Consider the following 18,630-nt stretch of genomic DNA (forward strand, 5'->3'; position numbering starts at 1 on the left):
ATGCTTAATAAGAGTAATGTGATTTGAGCACAAAACTCTTGAGCACAACAGTCGGCTTGATATTTGGATATTCGTTGCTTGGTCCGTTTTGACCCTTGAAAAAGTATTAGCTCCCAAAATCATTAAAAACTAAACTATTAGTTTAAATTAATATAAATATTTTTGTATTGTTTACAACCGCTTAAATTTTATTCTTATCAATTTCTTATATTTAATTTATTCTTATTTTTACAAAATTTTAAGATAAACTACCGTTAAGACCGTTAATTAAGCATATAATAACTATTTGGTCAGAAATATGATTATATCTCATAAAAATAAATTAATAATATAATATATGTACCTTTGTATCTTAATAGATAATTTATTATATTTTCGTTCGTTTTTATTGTATTTTAAATATCAATTATAGTATAAATAAAATGTATAAATATTGCCTCGTTTTTTATAACTTTATTAATTTATTTAGCTAATATAGCTAATTATTTATACACTAAGCAAAAATAATCATAAAATATATATATTAAACATAATATAAAAAAATACTTTAATATTATTATTTATTGTTTATTGCACGAATGTGTTTTTTTAATTTTATTGTGAAAACCCGCTACATTTTTATTTTTCCAGATTTTCCTAGGAATATTATTATACAAATTCACATATACATACAGTATTTCTCTGGCCATACTCGTTTTATGATACCTATCTATCTTCAAATTGTTTTTATTTTTAGTATTAATCTATATACATCTTTATTTCTAAATAAATTCTTATTTAAATACTCTGGTTATATATTATTTTCTAAATTATATATAAACACTAGAAGATTAATCTTCAAGATTTCTTGAACATCCAACCATTCCAATCTTGTAGTTATACTTCTACAACTAGTAAAACTATTTTTATTTAAAACAACTTTCACTGCCCCAGTTTGTAATTTTTGCAATATCGTTTAATCTAATTTATTTCTGATTCTAGATAATATATTTATTTTTATACTAATTTTTTTGATAATGTAATTAAATGTTTCTTAAAATATTTTTTTTATATACAAATTTATTTTGAATTATCTTTAACTATTTTTGTATTATTATATAACATATCTTCACAATAAATAAACATACATTTAGTTTAAGTACTTTTCTTTCTTTTAAACCTAATTCGTAATTTAAGTTATAAAACATGTATTCTGAAAGAGTGCTTTGATTTTTGACCCCTTATGTGCATTCTCTCAGCGGTTCATTTTAAAAGCCTTTGCTTTAAAGTGCAAGGAGATAAAGAGTATGAACAAGCTTTTATAATCCTAGACAAGGAAAAATATAAGTTTGGCTACTACAATAGATTCCTTAATTGTTTATTGCTCACGGTATCAATCAAGACATCATATATTGCAATGGAAATAGGGACAGATCGTTCGGGAGAAATATGAAGAGTAGGAGGAGCACTCTACCCTTGGACGATGGGTTGACCCTGGTGTTGATGGGGAGAGTTAAAGTAGGTGGGGAAGCAGGGGGAAGGTTGAGAGCCCCTCTCTCCCTGTGGACAAAAGTTGCGCTCCACTTCCACAGAGCATTTTTTTGTATTAGTTTTGATGAGCGATTCTTCCGGGCAAACATTGCCTTCACTTTTCGATTGATTTAAAAATAAATGATAATGCTTACGAAAAACTGGGTCAAAATAGTCACTTGCGACTTTGAGCTTTTGTGAGGCACAAAATTAATGACACATTTTTGACGTTATTAATGGAATGGTTAGTCCTTTGAATTAAAATCGACGTCGGCATTTAACTGAGATTATTTTTTGCAAAAAAATAATTTGTTAAAAAAATGATTTAATTGGATTTAAGCTTTTTATACCTTGTAATATAGTTATAATGGGTATGTATATCCATATTATGTATGTATTAAAACAAACTATCATAGCACTTTGACGTGTTTAGACACGATCCGACTGTCGTGCATAGTTAATGGGCTCTTTTGTGACTGTGTATGGTTAGATGGGGCTTTTGGCGAATTCGTGTATGACGTAGAGACCCCATGAATGGGCCCCTAGCGACAGATCTCGACGACCAGTCATCCGTTGGAACAAAAGAGTTTCCCTTGTTACGTAATAATAATATGACAGACCATTGTCGGCCGGGTCAAATTTTCCTGATGACCACCTGTCCGCGTAGCCTTTATTGTTATTAAAATAAATAGTGCTCTATACAGACAAGTTTACGTAATGAATTTAGTATATGTATTGTAATGTATTATAATAAAGAATGACCCATTAGTCACTTTGTATTTTATTCAATGTAATATAAATTTGATCACTATGCTTATATTTCAATATTAAAAATATCAAATCTTAAATGTAATAATACACACATATTGATTTAATAATTTTCGTGAAGTGCTCTTTAAATAATGCTTTCTTTCCCGTCATAATTTAAGATGTTAATAAGATTTCCGTTAATTTTCACAGCTTGATACTATCAAGATATTAACTGTCAAAATTAAGATTTGTTTTCGGACATTATGGTAATTCATCCCGGTATCAAATCAATTACGCCATGTTCTTTACGATCGTCTGAGAATTTTCTGAGAGATTCTCTTTTGTATCCGTTTTAAACTTGACGGTATTAAGCGCTGATAATAGTAATTTATTTACCGGCCTTAGCGAAGTCTGCTCGCAATTTTCAACGCCCAGATTAATCTTTACTAATCGAGTTTGGGCCTTTTAAAACTGGCGCCGATGGACCAATGTTTACGAAACTGGACAATTAGAATTATTTTTTCAATTTACTATTTATATGTTTAATATAAGTTCTTTCTGTCTTGTTAAAATTTAAATGACAAAAGGAAACTTTTCCGTGCAAACATTATAAATGTATAAAAAAAAGTCAAATAACTATAGTCTTATAACATCTGGGACAAGATCGTGTTAAAAGTTTTTACTTTATGAATAATGTACATATGATATATTCAAGCAAATTATTTTTTTATATATTTTTTTAGCATAATAAAAATATATGCACACATATAACTAGGTAATCCAGTCAAGGACGATTTACGATATTTATAAATGCCGAGATTAATAAATGTAATTCAGTAATCAAATTGGTATTTTACAAATTTTAAATATTAAATGTTTGTAAAGAAATAAGATTAAAAAATCTTAGAAAAGTACGGTATTTTCTTTATTAAGTTTGTATTGTAGTATGCGGTGCAAGCTTCATGGTACGCGTTAGAAAATTTGTCACGCCAGAACACCAATTATGCATCGCTCATGGAATTTATCTCGCCACTTCTGAAATTTTTACAAAAAGATTTCAACTCAACTGTCAATATCATACTTTGACAAAAAATATTACAGTAAATTTACTAATGTCTATGATGTTTATAAAGAAGTATAAAAATCAATAAGTCATAGTAAACCTATTTATATTTTATTAGCCAAAATTTACTTTATACAATAGAGTAAGAATATTTTTAGTAATATTTAAAAAATCTGTTTAACTACAGATATCTAAAGTTTTGATTATTTATTGATTATGGTTTTCACCTCAATGAAAAATAGCTCTTTGGCACTTTTTTTTAGGTACAAAGAGAATCAAATAAATAAATAGACTTACTAACTAAAAATTATGTGTGTATCTCTAAAAAATGCAGCTGATTTATGTTCATGTAATTGTAAAATGTCTACTTTTTTATTTATATGTTTAGATCTTTTAAGCTTAGTTATTTTTATTTTTTTGATTATCAAGTAATAGATAATTAAATAGTCGATCTATTCGTTATAAAGAATCAGTAAAACAGTTTCGTATATTTTGATATATTTTCTGTTAATATAATTTACCTTATGTTTTTTTTTAATTTTGAATTGAATTAAATTTTGCAAAATATTTTAATTTTACTTTTTTTTTTATTTTATTATATAATTTATTTATTTTTTAATTTCTCTGAAATCTCGATATTCTGTGGTAAATTAGTTTAATTTTGCGATTCCTATCAACATGTCCAACAAGTATCAGCATGTCCATATAAAACGGAATTTTGATAAAAAAAATCGAAATTTTGAAATTTCTATGGGTTGATATATCGACCATTGACCACTTAGCGTCATATTTTAAGAAAGGCACAAAAATATCTTTTATTGTTTGAAATATATTACATATACACATATAAATAAATAATAATAAAAAATAAGTCTTTGAGTTTGTTGTAATGTTTTAATTTGATTTTTGATTTTTTTTTGCCCGATAGCGACAACTTCATTATATATGGTCGATATATCAACCAAAGAGCTTCCTCGACGACGTATTTTGATGCTAAAGATGATTTTATTATGGATAAGTATTGAATTATAAACCGTAATGTCGTCGGTCGATATATCGACCGATTTCGGCTTTTGCTCGCTAAAGGGTTATCGGAGTGATATAGATATAGATAGCATATCTATAAACACTGTTGTTTTTACTTATTCTGTTAAAGACTATGTGTTTTATTCGTGACGAAACAAAGCGCAATGAAATAAAAAAAGTGATTGATAATATATTTTAACGTATCTATTGCTTACTCATCATCATCGACAAAAAATAACTAAATATATCTTTTTCCAGAAATCCTACAACATATTATATATATTAATATAAAAGATGAACATATGTAAATAAATTGAATAAAATTACTGTTACTTATGTAGTTTTTTAATAATGAAATTGCGTATATAATATATTTATGAAATATTATTTTATAGTATTATTGGAAAAATAAAAAAATTTAATTTTCGATCATCAGAATAATTATAAAAATGTAAAAATATACATTAATTAAAATACTCAAGATTTACCATTTTTTAAAACAAAAACAATCTTACAGTGAGCTTATGAGAAACAATAGTCAAACTTCTGCTTAAACTGGTGAGCTTAATAAAATAGAATTTTGATTTAAAAGTCATACTTTGATAGAAAGTAGATGGTTTGATTTCCTTTTATAATTTAAAATATTAGTGTTTGTTTTATTCACTCTGTATTTTTAAAAGTAATTAATCGATTATTTTTCATACTTATATGTAATTATATATAAAATAATAATAAACTTCCCGATACTTTCGTCTATGTGAAATTATTCTATGGCAATTTGGAATTTCTACGAATCAAATGTGAATATAGTTCCAAGCGCATGGGAGCATTCGAAGACTTTACGTGACTGAAATAATTCTTTATGAGGATAGGGATTTTAATTCGCTGTCTCAATCATAAATCCTTGTCATGGACAAATCCGGAAGACGGGTATGTGTGTTTGCTAAAATTTGATTTACAATATAAAAAAATATTTTTGTCACGTTTTTTTTTATTATTTATTACATAGCATACAAAATAGAATCAAATATACACAAAACACTTTTAGATTTCCGGTTTCAAGTATAACATATTATCGCTTTGATAACGACTACGATAAGGATTTTAGGAAAAGACTGTACTGATAAAATTGCGTCGCATTCTAATGTCCCTGATTATTATATTTTATTACTTCCATTGAAAATAATTTATTGGCTTATCCTTACAATGAAATATTAATCATAATATAATCTTTACAATGTTTTGTTTTAGCCATATAGATCGGATTTTCGCAAAAAAGTCGTTTAGAGAACTAACAAGATACCTGCGATGTTTATGCGTCCTGTTCAGCCATAACTCATGTTGGTATCGTAATGATCAGGATGTAAGCCATCTTCGGGTGGTTGTGATTTATAGCCATGTACCTTTATTGCTTTTCATACACCTAGGACGCTCAATTATAGCCAGTGAAACGTTATCAATTATTCATACTTTATGTAATTGTTATTTTATACATAAACCTAACATTAAGAACGTATGTAGTATTGCAAAACAACGTTTAAAAGTGCTATTCCAAATATACTGATAACCGAATGCTTGAGTGAACTTGCGCCGTTAATCCATTTTACATATTTCGCGACTTCAATGAATACACTAGGTGCTCCATCACTTCCACACGTTTTCGCAAAAGAAAATATGCCAGTCAGTTCACCGTCACAAACTAATGGACTTCCTGCATCTCCCTGTCAATAAAAAAATATTTAAATAATATAAAAAAATATTAGAATCCAATATATATTTTATACCAGAAAAGGGTTATTCTTACACGTATCTTTTTTTCTGTTTATATTACACTTAATTAAACAATATATCCTTTTATACAAAATAAAAGTTTTTATCTTACACATTAATGTATTGCATAGGTGATAACATTAAAGAAATTGTTAATAATTTACATAATGAATTAAGTATATTAGAAATATGGTTAAAGAATAATGTACTTAAATTAAATGAGAATAAAACTAAATGTATGTTTATTACTTATAAAAATGTGTTAGATAATAGTACCAAAATAGTAATAAATAACTCTAGTATAGAAATAGTGGATAATATAAAATATTTAGGAGTAATTGTTGATACAAAATTAAATTTTAAAGAACATTGTAATTACATATTAAAAAAATTAGTAGAAAAATAGGTTTATTATCTAGATTAAGAAATATATTAAGTATAAATACAAAAAAAATAATTTACAATAGTATAATATTTCCCCATTTTAATTATTGTGCAACACTATTAAATATGTTAAATAAATTAGATAAACAAATGTTGCAAAAATTACAAAATAGGGCAATGAGAGTAATCTTAATTAAAAATAGATTAACTAATTGTAAAAGTATGATTGATAGCTTAGAATGGTTGAATGTTCAAGAAATATTGAGTATGAATGTTTTAGTATTTATATATAAGTTAGAAAATAATATGTTACCAGAATATTTTAATAAGTATTTAATAAGAAATAAAGATGTACATAAATATAATACTAGAAATAGAGAAAATTTAAAGATAATTAAGTATAAGAAAACGAGTACGGCTAGGGGAATTATGTACGGAGGTTTTGATTTATATAATAGTCTTCCAAGAGAAATCCGAAACAGCAAAAATATAACGGGTTTCATAAATGGAATAAAAGAACACCTTCGTACATATAGAAATAAATTATAATATTAAGTCTTTATTATTGTATATTTTTATTTTTTATTTCTGTTATGTATTTTTTATATATTTTTATATATGTTTACTAAATTTGTTAGATGTAAAGATTAGCTATTAAGCTAAATAAATTAATAAAATAAAATAAAATAAAATAAATCTAGTTATTTACATCACGTTTAAAACATTATTGAAATAATGTGTTTCGTAGCCTTTTTAACTTATATATTGTGGGAATAATATCATTACAATAAAATAATTAACTCACAGCACATGTGTTTATATTTTCATCATTAGCACATATCATTCCATTTTTAATAGTTCCAGGCTCGTACGTTTGTATGCACTTTTCAAATTCTACTATTTTTACAGACGTTTTCATTAGATTATTTGAAGGCGTCGATGAAGGAAAACTCTGTATGAAATTTAAAAAAAATCATAGTATAAAAAATCTATTAATCAAATCAAAAAATAAAATATTCACATCAACACCACCGTATCCCCAACCGCTGACTGAACATAATTCGCTGTCATTAGTCCTTTTGTTTCGTAATGGTATCGGTTGTAATTGAAAGTCATTGTTGTCCATATGTGCTACCTAAAATTAATAATTTATATTTACAATAATGCCTAACATTTCGCGATTCGTTAAAAAAAATATTAAAAATAAATTATTACATAAATTATTATAAAGAATAATAATATGATTAAGTTTACTCTACAACAATATTTTTAAAACAGTAAAACACTATTCTCATAAATCGATAATATATAAAGCTTTTACTGGGTTGTTTAAGTAAATGTAATATAATATCGATCAAGTAAGGGTTATAAAAATATAGAAAAATATTTATATTTATTGAATTTAATTTATAATGAAGCTACGATTAATTTTTAACCCAATGGTTTTCTTATAAAGTAAATAATGTGCCTAATAAAGTTACACCTTCATTAACTATAAGACATGATAAAAACGTTTGAGCTTAGAATATAACCCTCGTAGTTAAAGTCATAAAAGTGCAACGATATTAAGAATCAAGATAGACAATGAAATTCCTAAGGCTATAAGAATTTCATATGAACGAACATTTAATATCCCAACTAAAAAAATATAATAAAGTATAACAGGTGTGAGTTTTATTGACAGTAAATCACAAACAATACAAACAAGCATTTTAAGAAGTGCCTTAATTTTATTCTTCACTTAGAAATTACTAATGAAATTTGATTATACAAATATATAGCAAAAATTAAGCAGCTGATAAAAAAGGCGATATAATAAGTTCATAGTATTTTACCAAAGTATTTATAAACAAAAAACTTTCCCAAGAATAAAAAAAAATTAGATGCAATAGTAAAAAATATGATTTTCACAGTGTAATTAGTTATTTTTCTATTTTAAATTCTAAAAATGTATAAATTTAAAAAACATATAAAACACTCTTACCTCAAGCTTAACAAGATCTACACCGCTCTCTTCAATTATGTCAATTTTCACCACTTTATATTTCACACCATCTACTTTATTCACAGTATTGGCAATCACAATATAATTATCAGGATCAGATGGGCTAATAATTACCATAAATATAGTTATTTACAGATACACAATTATAAAAAAATAATATACTTACAATCCAGGTATTGAAACACAATGGGCTGCCGTCAAAATAGTTTGGTTTGTTAAAACCACACCACTACAAATATGCTTTGCTGTTTGAGTAACATTATCATACATTTGCAATGAAACCTAAAATCATATTTATATAAGGGACTTTTAAATTGCTTCTGAATATCATTAATATTATATAATAAATACTTGATAGTTAAGTTTGTTAAGTTCAACTTGTTCACCACTAATGATTCTCGGCTTGGCAGCATCTGATTATGTATGAAAATATAAATTATATAAACATGAATAATACACATAACTTTAATTTACTTACAAATAAATATCGCTAACCACAAAAATGTTATGATATTCATTTTTATGTGTATATTATTATCCTTTCCTTGAGTGCATGTCATGTAGATTATTTGAGCGCTTGTATTTAACAATGATCGTTATCTTTTAGAAAATGCCTGAAATTTACCGATAATCTAAATCAAACTAAGGTGCAACTTTTTATAACGCGTAACTATGAATAATTAATTGCACTTGTGAATACAATAAAACTTTGATAAATTAGGCTTACTCACAGCAAAAGTTCTAGGTAAAATATTTTTTTTAACATATAATAAACAGTGTTTTAACAACTCAAATAACATGATCAATTTATGTTATTTAAGTTGTTCACGTTTTTACAGGATTTATTCAACACGTTACTTAGCTTTTTATATTGCTTTTCTTTCTCGCGTCATATTTGCTGACGTTTCAAACACTGTTAGGGTCATCATCATCTTGGGCGTAATTTTGATCTCATCTCAGCTATGTGGTCTTGAATTAGATATTTTATAATTTTTCCGTTTGATTGCTGAATTTGAAATTGCTTTCGCGTTGTCTCTTATATTTAGTACGATTTTTCTTTTAATTTCATTTTCAATTGCTTTTCCATATTTTTTTTAAAATTGGGTTTTTAATTTTGTCTGTATTAAAGTTTATGTGATGATTTTCATTGAAAGTGTGGATTGACTTTTGCTGGATCATTCATTTTTATATATCTTAAAAGGTTTAGTTTCGTCGATTATTTGAAAGTGATGGAGATATTCAATGGACATCGTTAAAGTATACGAATGCTCGGATTCATTATGCGAAGCGCTTTACACTTTAATAATTTATTGTTGATTTGCGTTCTGTAAAATACGCTAGTTCTATTATCTGGAATCTAAAAGAAGCGAAGTACTCCTTTCTGTTGAAAAGAATTTAAAAAAAAATCTAAAATATCTCTATAAAAAATAGTACGGATCGTATTACTCGTATCCATATTTGTATACTAGTGTATTTTTTGCTAGGATTGTTGTGATATTCATTGCACACTTAGCATAGCGTCTACTCAATGTAGCACCTTTTTAAAGTTGCTAAAGGTCCATGTCGACAATTCGTAAATGCTTTACGACTTTCAATAGCGATACCAAAAGAGTCGCGATCGCATCCCTAATTCTCATTCGTAGCGGCCAGGACGTCAAGACGTAAGAACGCTCTTTTTGCACAGGCCATTCAAAATACACGAGTTTTCCAAACACAAATATGTTCATAATGGCCACCATGGCGCATTGGGGCAACCTGGCAAGCCATGATAAACAGATTTTTGTTTTACCATTACTTAAAAAAAATCATTTAAAATTATTTTTATCATTACTTTAATATAGAGCGTATATTTTAATAATTTTAGTTGAAGTTTACTTTTATGCATTTTATTTTAATGACTAACAATTTTTACTCAAAAATTGTGCTAAAAAAAATTTAACGACATTTTGGTTACAATATGAATATTGAGTATCTAATGCTTTAATTTTTATTTTGTGGCATATTATGCTGTAACATAATAAATTATAATGAAAATTTTGCAATGAAAAAATATGATTTGAGATATGTTAAAAAAATTATAGTTTTTTTTTTATATTATTTTTTATTTTATTTTTTAAGCTTAAAAAAACAATTTTTGAAAATAAGCTGATGCTTCGGCAAAACTACGATGATAATCAGCCTGAAATTTTACAGAACGATTTTTGTAAATATAACAAAGTAATATCTTACATTGTTAATGATAAGTCATTATTTTAAATATATTTTATGTTATATTCTTGATCAATCTTATATTGTAAGCACTTCATAATTTGTAATCTGAGTACTATTTTTTTCTTTACTTTTGAAATTATATTTAAAACTTAGACCGCCAAACTAATTTAAAATGTATTCTACGTATCCACAACCAATGTATACTACGTGTACATGATAAAAAACGGCAAGTCAGGATATTGCTAATAGATTATTGCGCAACTATATTTTAAGTGCTTATACTTTTTCAGTATCATGCTGTACCTGTTGAAAAATAAATCATTCCTCCGTAATATCTTTGTCCTAATAGTAATCAAGTTTGACTGAAAATTACAGTCAACCCATCTATAGCGTAGTGATTAGGACTTCGTTATAGGAATACTACGTTATAGGGGGCATAGGCCATACAAAATTTGAGGTTAGGTTATTTTAATTATATGATGTTAATTTAACCAAATCAAACTTTTTTCCCAGTTTTTATGTATTAAATGACCTTGTATTTAGTTTGTAAACGAGAACGCGTGCCCTATGTATTTATTGCGATACTCGTGCGAAGAATGTCCTTGATTCTGCGACTGCCAATGAAGTCATATGCAACAGTTTTGTACGTTATTTTTTTAAATAATAAAAAATAAATATATTATATTCAATAATACAAGTTTTTTTCATAAAAATATATTTATAAATAAAATTTATATTTATTCATTTAATGTATTATTGTAAATAAATCGTTAACAACGAAAGCAAAAACACGCTCAATCCAGACGATTTGAGAGAAAAGGCTGAGTTTTCTTTCACCCAATTGTAATATTCTGCAACGTGTGTATAAACACCTGCATATTCAGCTTTCGCACAACCAACACCAAACGATACCAAACCAGTCAATTCGCCGTTGCACACCAATGGTCCACCGGAGTCACCCTGAGTATTAAATAAAAGTATTAAAAATAATTTTGGTAGATGTATACTAATTAAAAAATAAGTTAATTACAGAGCATGAATCAGTCCTGCCACTGCCAGTGGCACATATCATATTTTTCGTAAGACCGATTACCGAAGCATAGGCTTTTTTGCATAATTTAAAATCTTGAATTTTCACGTTTGCTCGTCGTAATTCAATTTGAGCAACATTAGAATCCTACAATGAGCATTAAATTTTTATTTTTTGTAAATTTAAATAAATAATATCTTTAATAACCACAAACTTCTCTAATGACTCCCCATCCACTAATTGTGCATTCTTCATCAGCTTTTGTATCCGTAAATCTTAACGCAACCGGCGGTAAAGTAGTGCTTTTATCAATTGGTTTAATCTAAAAAAAAATACATTTTATAAAATATGGAATCATTTAAAAAAAATAATAAATAAGTAATTTTAAAACATACTTTAAGGAGTGCTATATCATTATCCATAGTTTTAGAATTATATTTTTTATGTGGAGTTATCTTGATAATGTCGTATTTTACTCCACTCGGCCATCTTAATGTTGCCAATACCACTTTAATGTTGTTCAAATTTTGAATTTTACTAAATATTTTGAAATATTAATTAGTATACAATTATATAAATAGCGACACTATACAAAAAACTAAATTAATTTAATTTTTCTTAAGATATCTTGTTTTTGGATAGTATCGTCGATGTTGCTTTTATATCAAAACTTATTTTAATCTGTATAACGATAGATTGTGAAATGAAAATTGCATATTGCAAGTATTTCAACCCAAGATAAGATTACATTGTTAAAAAACAAATTTTCTATCTACATAAAAAAAATTCATATAATTACAAAAATAATAATTTTGATATAAAAGTAATATAGGACGATTATATATATGTAATACTAAGAGAGAGAAGGGGGTACAAGTTGTTAAGAAACACGTAAAATAATTTACAAAAAAATGCAGATTAACAAGTTAAAGAGACTAAAATTTAAAAAAATAAGATGCCTTTTTGTGAATGTATTTATTAAGAAATATTTATTACTTAAATCTATATTTATTTAGAAAGGTAGAACGATTATTAATTTTCACTTTAAGGAAATTCTACAAGAGTTAAAAATATTTATTCTATGACACCAAAAATTCAAATATATATATATTTATTCAATAATTTATTTTACTAATATTTATGTATTTAATCTTTCTTACCCCTTTTCATCATAAACGCAATGAGCGGCTGTTAAAACATACTCTTTGGATATAACTACACCGCCACATATATGACTTAAAAACGAAGATCCAACTTGTATCGAAGCCTGTATAACATCAAATATAAATTAAATAATTTTAAATATCTTTTTCAAAGCTACACTTACTTGGTAGGTTATCTCCGTTAGATTGGCAAGTGTTCCACCGACGATTCTCGGTCCAGAATTAAACAATGTACTATTTACATTATCCGTTAACACGACTGAAAAATAAAACAAATGTAACTACAAAAATATATATATATATATATATAAAATTGTAAAACAATAATTATTATCAGACTTACGTGTAAACTGCGTTGTTAACAATAATAAAATCAATTTACACAAATTACTCATTGCTGACATTGTATTGTAACAAGCAGACTGCGAACACTTTGCGATTAGTTGGTAACAATTTTTCATTTATAACTTTTATGTTTATCTTATCAGATAATATAGAATTAATCAAATGATTAGAATTATAATCAAACATCACAAATTATTTTTTATGTTGTACATTTAATACTATAAAAAATATTTTTGACCAATGCTTGAATAAAAAAAAATTGTAGTACTTCATAAAAAAGAATTAATAATGTAATAAATTTTGTTATTTTGATACAAAATATTTTAAGTTAAATTTAAGATATAAATTCATTATCGACATTACTAATAAGGCATATTTTAATTTCAGTATCATTGATTCGTAAAATATGTATTTTTATATATTATACATATAATTGCAGAAAACTACTAGGTACTTACAAAAGTTATTTGAGTCACCACTCTATGAACAATAATAATTATTATTTGTATTATCTTACTTCTGGTCATTGTATGATACACAATGATTGTACACAATTGTATCACTATGTGTGTGTATGTTTTTATAATTAAATAGTTTCGAAATGTTAAAGCAAGTAATAATAAAATTAAATGCCAACGATATGCATACTTATACCACAATATATGCAATTTACTACAATATTTGGTGTTCATATAAAAAAAAATAATAAACCTACACTTTAATTACAATTGCTTAGTTGTAATTTAATATATTATATACTATAGAAGGCAACGAATAAAGATTTTTTTAATTAATATATTTTACTACAACTAATTTTTACAATATTTAAAAAAATCAAAACATATACATTTATTTTTTATAATAAATATTAATTAATAAAAGCTTTTATTAATTTTGAGATTGTTTTATGTATTATTTGTGTTTTTCTAACTTATACATAGAATTAATACGAATTAGTAGGATATTTAGTAAATGTGTAAATCAAAAAAATATTATTTATGTTCATATAAATGTTTATTAAAAATATAAATTTCATAAATACAACATTACAATACATTAAAAAGACAGATTCGGTTGTAATTTCAATCACAAAATGTTTTTTTATTATTATTAATATACATTTCTATATAAAACACAGTATAAAATAAATTTTCTTATTACTTGTATACATACATATATTTGGAATATATTTAGCTATGTGTGACACGTCTTTTATATCTTTTCATCGATAATATCAACAAAGTACACAATATATTATATAATATGTATATATAGGCTTATACATACATATTATGTACTAACGTGTTTTGATATAAAAAAATAATAAATATCTTTGATCGGTGTTTTTTTTATTTTATAAGACGTATATTATTTTAAAAGCAAATTTTTAAAAGATATTATTTTTAACATTATTTAAAAAATAATACTCTGTATTATATGTATATTAGTCTACTGATAATTATTTACCAGTCTTTTTTTAAAAGGCGTTTAATAATAGAGATCATTACCCACTCGAGGGGAGGAATTTACAGTTAAATATTCTAAAATTAGGCATTGACAAGGCAAGAGACTAAATTCGTAAAAACTTATTTACACATCCTATTCATAAGTGTCACACATATAGTTTAGGAATGGTTCGAATATTAAAAATGAATGGAAACCAATAGTAAGTAGGCATATTTACAATTTTCGATTAGTTCGTTAAGGTCGTTGTATGATACAAAAGTTCGTTGTTTGTGCTTGGAACATTCCGTTGATAAATAAGAAGAGTATTTGGTAATTTTTATACACGCGATCGAAATCAGTTGTTTAGCGATGACCTCAGAGGAACTGACCCTTCAACCCAAAGGTTTGGCCTTTGCATCATCGTTTGCCATAATGACACTTCTTTTCCTGCACTATCCATCCACGCTACTTGAGCACCCATGTATGTTCCTATAATATAAAAATAACAATTATAGTATTCAAGAACACAAATGACTTGATGATATTAACTTTATACTTAATATATAAAACGTGGATATTCATAATATTAAATTATAAAAAATCATATATTTTTAACAAATAAAAAAATATTTTTATAGCTTTTGAACCCCTCAATTTTTATCAATATTAATAATAATATATTTTCAATTTATTTAATTTAAAATAGATGTATGAATAACTAGAGTAAAGAATTTTCTGATATTTTCAATACAAATTAATATTTTTTCCAGACTGCCAAATTTATTGATAATCCTTCAACACACCACTTACATCAAATTTTAATTTGTAAAGTCGCACATTTTTTAATTATATTTTTCTTAATCCTTGTTAGTTTAGTGAAAACGAAAGCTTACTATAGTAATTTTTACTTGATAAATTATTTTTAATTTGTAGTAAAATAGTGCTGACAAATTTCTTGTTTCGCTACAAGAGGTCTCAAAATAAAATAATAAATGGATAAATTTTAAAATGCAAAATTGAATACTGTCATATAATATTTATAAATTATTAAAAAAATTATATACTATTTTACGCGTGATTGTGAAACTTATATTACACTTTTTTTGTTTGGCCAAATCAAGACTCTTAGGTAAGAACTGAGAATATTCCACTTTCAAAGAAGTATAGCTCAAAAATAAAAATACACAAAAAATTTAATACTATTTTTATAAAATTGAAGCTTTAAATGATATTCCATCCTTAAAATTTTAATTTTTGACTCATCTTGTATATATGATATTTATAGTAAATTACAAAATTTACATCTTTATCAATTATATTATTAAAAATATCGTTCAAATAAACACACCTTTTCCCAGTGAAAATCTAACGCCACCCATGAAATCGTTTGAGCTCAAACGATCCCTATCCCACACGCTTAGTTCTAAAGCTCTCTGTTGAAGCTCAACCAAAGTCACTCCACGATACGTGAAACAATGTTCCCATTGTGGTGACAATGTTCTTCTAATTACAGCAGTCTTCTGTTTAACACTACGCCCTCTCTCCGGTAGAAGGTAGCTGAAAAATAAGTTATATTTATTCATTAAATAATATGCACTTTAAACGTTTTATTAACTACAAGTGTACCTTTTACAAAAGACATCACAGAGTCCGTTTGGTTTTGTAGCACACAAGTTTTTGGCCTCTTTGACCAAAACGTGCAAAGTGCCTTTGGCACGCAGATTTGCTTGTTCGCTAACTTCGAATTTGAGTCCAACAATCATATCACCTTTGACACCTTGCTGCTCCTCAAACTGCTCAGTCTAAAAGTTAAAATAAAATATTGAATAAATAATTAAATGCATGTATTTATAAATTATGTGTAGTTTTTAAAATATCTATATTATAACTTTTCTAAATATTTTTCTGTAGTAACTTTTTTTCATGAATCTTAGCTAAGATATTCTGAATTTTGTCTGAGTTGTATTTTACTTTTACTTTATATAACCTTGGCCACAATAGTGAGTCATCTTTTTAAATATTCTTCACAGCTGCATAATCTGACCAAAATATGTTTAGCAGGTAGTTTTAACTGGTATTCGATATAAATCAGACAATTTTTTTGCTTTGTGTTCACAAATTGATGAAAAAAAAGGAGCGTAGTCTTATTGCTCAATTCAGAGTAAACGACCTTCCTAATGGATTACGTATTTTGGTCTTCATTATTTTTATTTACTAATATACAAATATTGCATATATGTCGTAAAATGCCAATAAATATTTATAATTCGCAAATCAGTTAACATACCAATTGTTAACGTCACACTCTCTAATATATGACTTAATAAATATAGTGCATACATGTCCATACTAATAATATAAAGCTTTAACTAACCCTTGATTGTATAATTAAATATTCAAAATTAAATTGATAATAAATAATTATTTTTAATTACTTGTATTTATATCCCTGATGTGCGTCAAAGACTTACCATAGGAATTTCATGGATCAATGACAAAATCTAATTAAAATTTTAGCAAAAAGATCACATACATATGTACATCATTGGTAATGTGGAAGATCGTTAAATCTTCCTTTAATATTATTTATGATTTGCCAAACTTAAAACATGCATTTAGTTCTAAATTTGTTTTCCATCCTACTGATTTTTAAATTGAGGAATTTTTTCTCTACTTTTAATTATATTTGTTAGGAATATAAACCAGGTGTTCTTATAATAAGCTACAATAATAAAATTGTCAGGAGAAAATAGTTTGTCCTACATCTTAAAATATGTCACAATCAGTTTCACAGTTACCTTCATTTAAATAATTATATTTTCTTATTTTTTCAATGCATGGAAAACCTGTTACTTTTAAACTTGGTATTTAAAAATATCACGATGCATTTAACTGCACGTCACTAAAACTGTAGTATACTTATTAATAAACGAATAAGCTTATTTTAAGTGTTAATGTATTATACAAGGTTTAGCTAGCTAAGTGGATCGTCTACTTACGATCGGAGACAGTGAATTAAATCAAATAATAATCTGTCAAATCTTACCCTTTCTTGTAGATTATACCACTTAGGCGTCGGGTCGTCAAATACTTTGTCTTCCAGAGAAAGTATAACCTCGCCGAGGAAATTGTTTCTACCGAACATATCCGCGTGCCAGATGCTCAACCAAAGAGAACGTCCGCCCAAAGCCTCCAATGGTTGAACAAACCTAAGCGTTTCATCAAACACCGGTCTCAACGTGTGTTTACGCACTTTGGTTTTGCGTTTGCCGCTCTTTGATTTATCAGGTAACAAATAAACCTGAAAAAAAAACAAGAATTACTAATGTATATTTTATTGTGATCGATTCATTCAAATCAACATTCGACTAACTTTAACATATGGATCAGATCTATTCCTTTTCGTATCAACCGACGCCAGGTCTCTACATCTTTTTATATTAATTTCTAGAGCGCCCATTTTGTAGTTGTATAAAAGACCAAACTCCACTTGACCCTTTACTGTAACAGAGCCGTAATTTCCATCGCCGGCACCTGAGTAAACACTTGCCATTGATTCCGAACGAGTCTGTAATTTATACACATTTATGTTAAATTAGTATTTAATATAAAACATATCGAAATTAATTTGTTTTGTATATACTACTTGTAATCCACTGCGATTGTGATGCATGGTGAACAGCCGATCTATGTCTTCGTCCAATTCGCGAGGCTGCACTACTGGTGATGGTGATATTGGAGTCAGGGGTGGAGTTGGAGATGCTGACCTACGCGCTGGGTTAGTTCTTGGTGTGCTGATTATTTCAGTTGAGCATGATTCATCTGAAACAATGCAAATAAATATATTAGTATTTTTATCATTATTTCCTAAGGCACTGCTGCTTAAAATCAAAACAATATTCAGAATTAATAAGCATTTTATTTAAAA

At 26.5% G+C, this 18,630-nt stretch overlaps 3 protein-coding genes across 6 annotated transcripts in view; all 3 read right to left on the bottom strand.

The window, feature by feature from the left end:
- Positions 1–5,321: 5,321 nt before the first annotated feature.
- Positions 5,322–9,059, bottom strand: LOC148229785 (kallikrein-8-like). Of its 2 annotated transcripts, none has more exons than XM_088197525.1 (7): positions 8,986–9,059; positions 8,859–8,920; positions 8,674–8,789; positions 8,487–8,610; positions 7,524–7,637; positions 7,308–7,454; positions 5,322–6,069 (listed from the first exon to the last, which is right to left on the bottom strand). In XM_088197525.1, the coding sequence occupies exons 1-7, from the start codon at positions 9,023–9,025 to the stop codon at positions 5,854–5,856; spliced, it is 819 nt and encodes a 272-aa protein (XP_088053651.1). In that variant the 5' UTR covers positions 9,026–9,059; the 3' UTR covers positions 5,322–5,853. The 2 variants fall into 2 exon arrangements, with proteins under 2 accessions (XP_088053651.1, XP_088053652.1); XM_088197526.1 differs by having other exon boundaries at positions 5,725–6,069; positions 8,674–8,813; positions 8,986–9,036.
- Positions 9,060–11,434: 2,375 nt separating this feature from the next.
- Positions 11,435–13,328, bottom strand: LOC148229786 (trypsin-3-like). The gene is made up of 7 exons (XM_088197861.1): positions 13,255–13,328; positions 13,076–13,170; positions 12,909–13,015; positions 12,144–12,285; positions 11,963–12,070; positions 11,749–11,895; positions 11,435–11,678 (listed from the first exon to the last, which is right to left on the bottom strand). Exons 1-7 carry the CDS (start codon positions 13,313–13,315, stop codon positions 11,472–11,474), a joined length of 867 nt encoding a protein of 288 aa, XP_088053987.1. The 5' UTR covers positions 13,316–13,328; the 3' UTR covers positions 11,435–11,471.
- Positions 13,329–14,251: 923 nt separating this feature from the next.
- btsz (bitesize) overlaps positions 14,252–18,630 on the bottom strand; it is a 62,085-nt gene continuing 57,706 nt past the window's right edge. For 2 of the 3 annotated variants that reach the window (XM_088197863.1, XM_088197865.1), the window contains exons 4-9: positions 18,346–18,524; positions 18,076–18,270; positions 17,749–18,003; positions 16,329–16,504; positions 16,051–16,259; positions 14,252–15,191 (exon numbers count right to left, since the gene is read on the bottom strand). In XM_088197863.1, coding sequence (XP_088053989.1) covers positions 15,058–15,191; positions 16,051–16,259; positions 16,329–16,504; positions 17,749–18,003; positions 18,076–18,270; positions 18,346–18,524 — 1,148 coding nt within the window. In that variant the 3' untranslated portion in view covers positions 14,252–15,057. The remainder of the gene's footprint in view (positions 15,192–16,050; positions 16,260–16,328; positions 16,505–17,748; positions 18,004–18,075; positions 18,271–18,345; positions 18,525–18,630) is intronic. The other variant, XM_088197864.1, reaches the window with a different exon arrangement.

The sequence above is a fragment of the Plectrocnemia conspersa genome, unplaced genomic scaffold (genome assembly GCF_051122295.1).
Source record: "Plectrocnemia conspersa isolate PC_06_02 unplaced genomic scaffold, ASM5112229v1 ptg000011l, whole genome shotgun sequence".
Classification (NCBI taxonomy): domain Eukaryota; kingdom Metazoa; phylum Arthropoda; class Insecta; order Trichoptera; family Polycentropodidae; genus Plectrocnemia; species Plectrocnemia conspersa.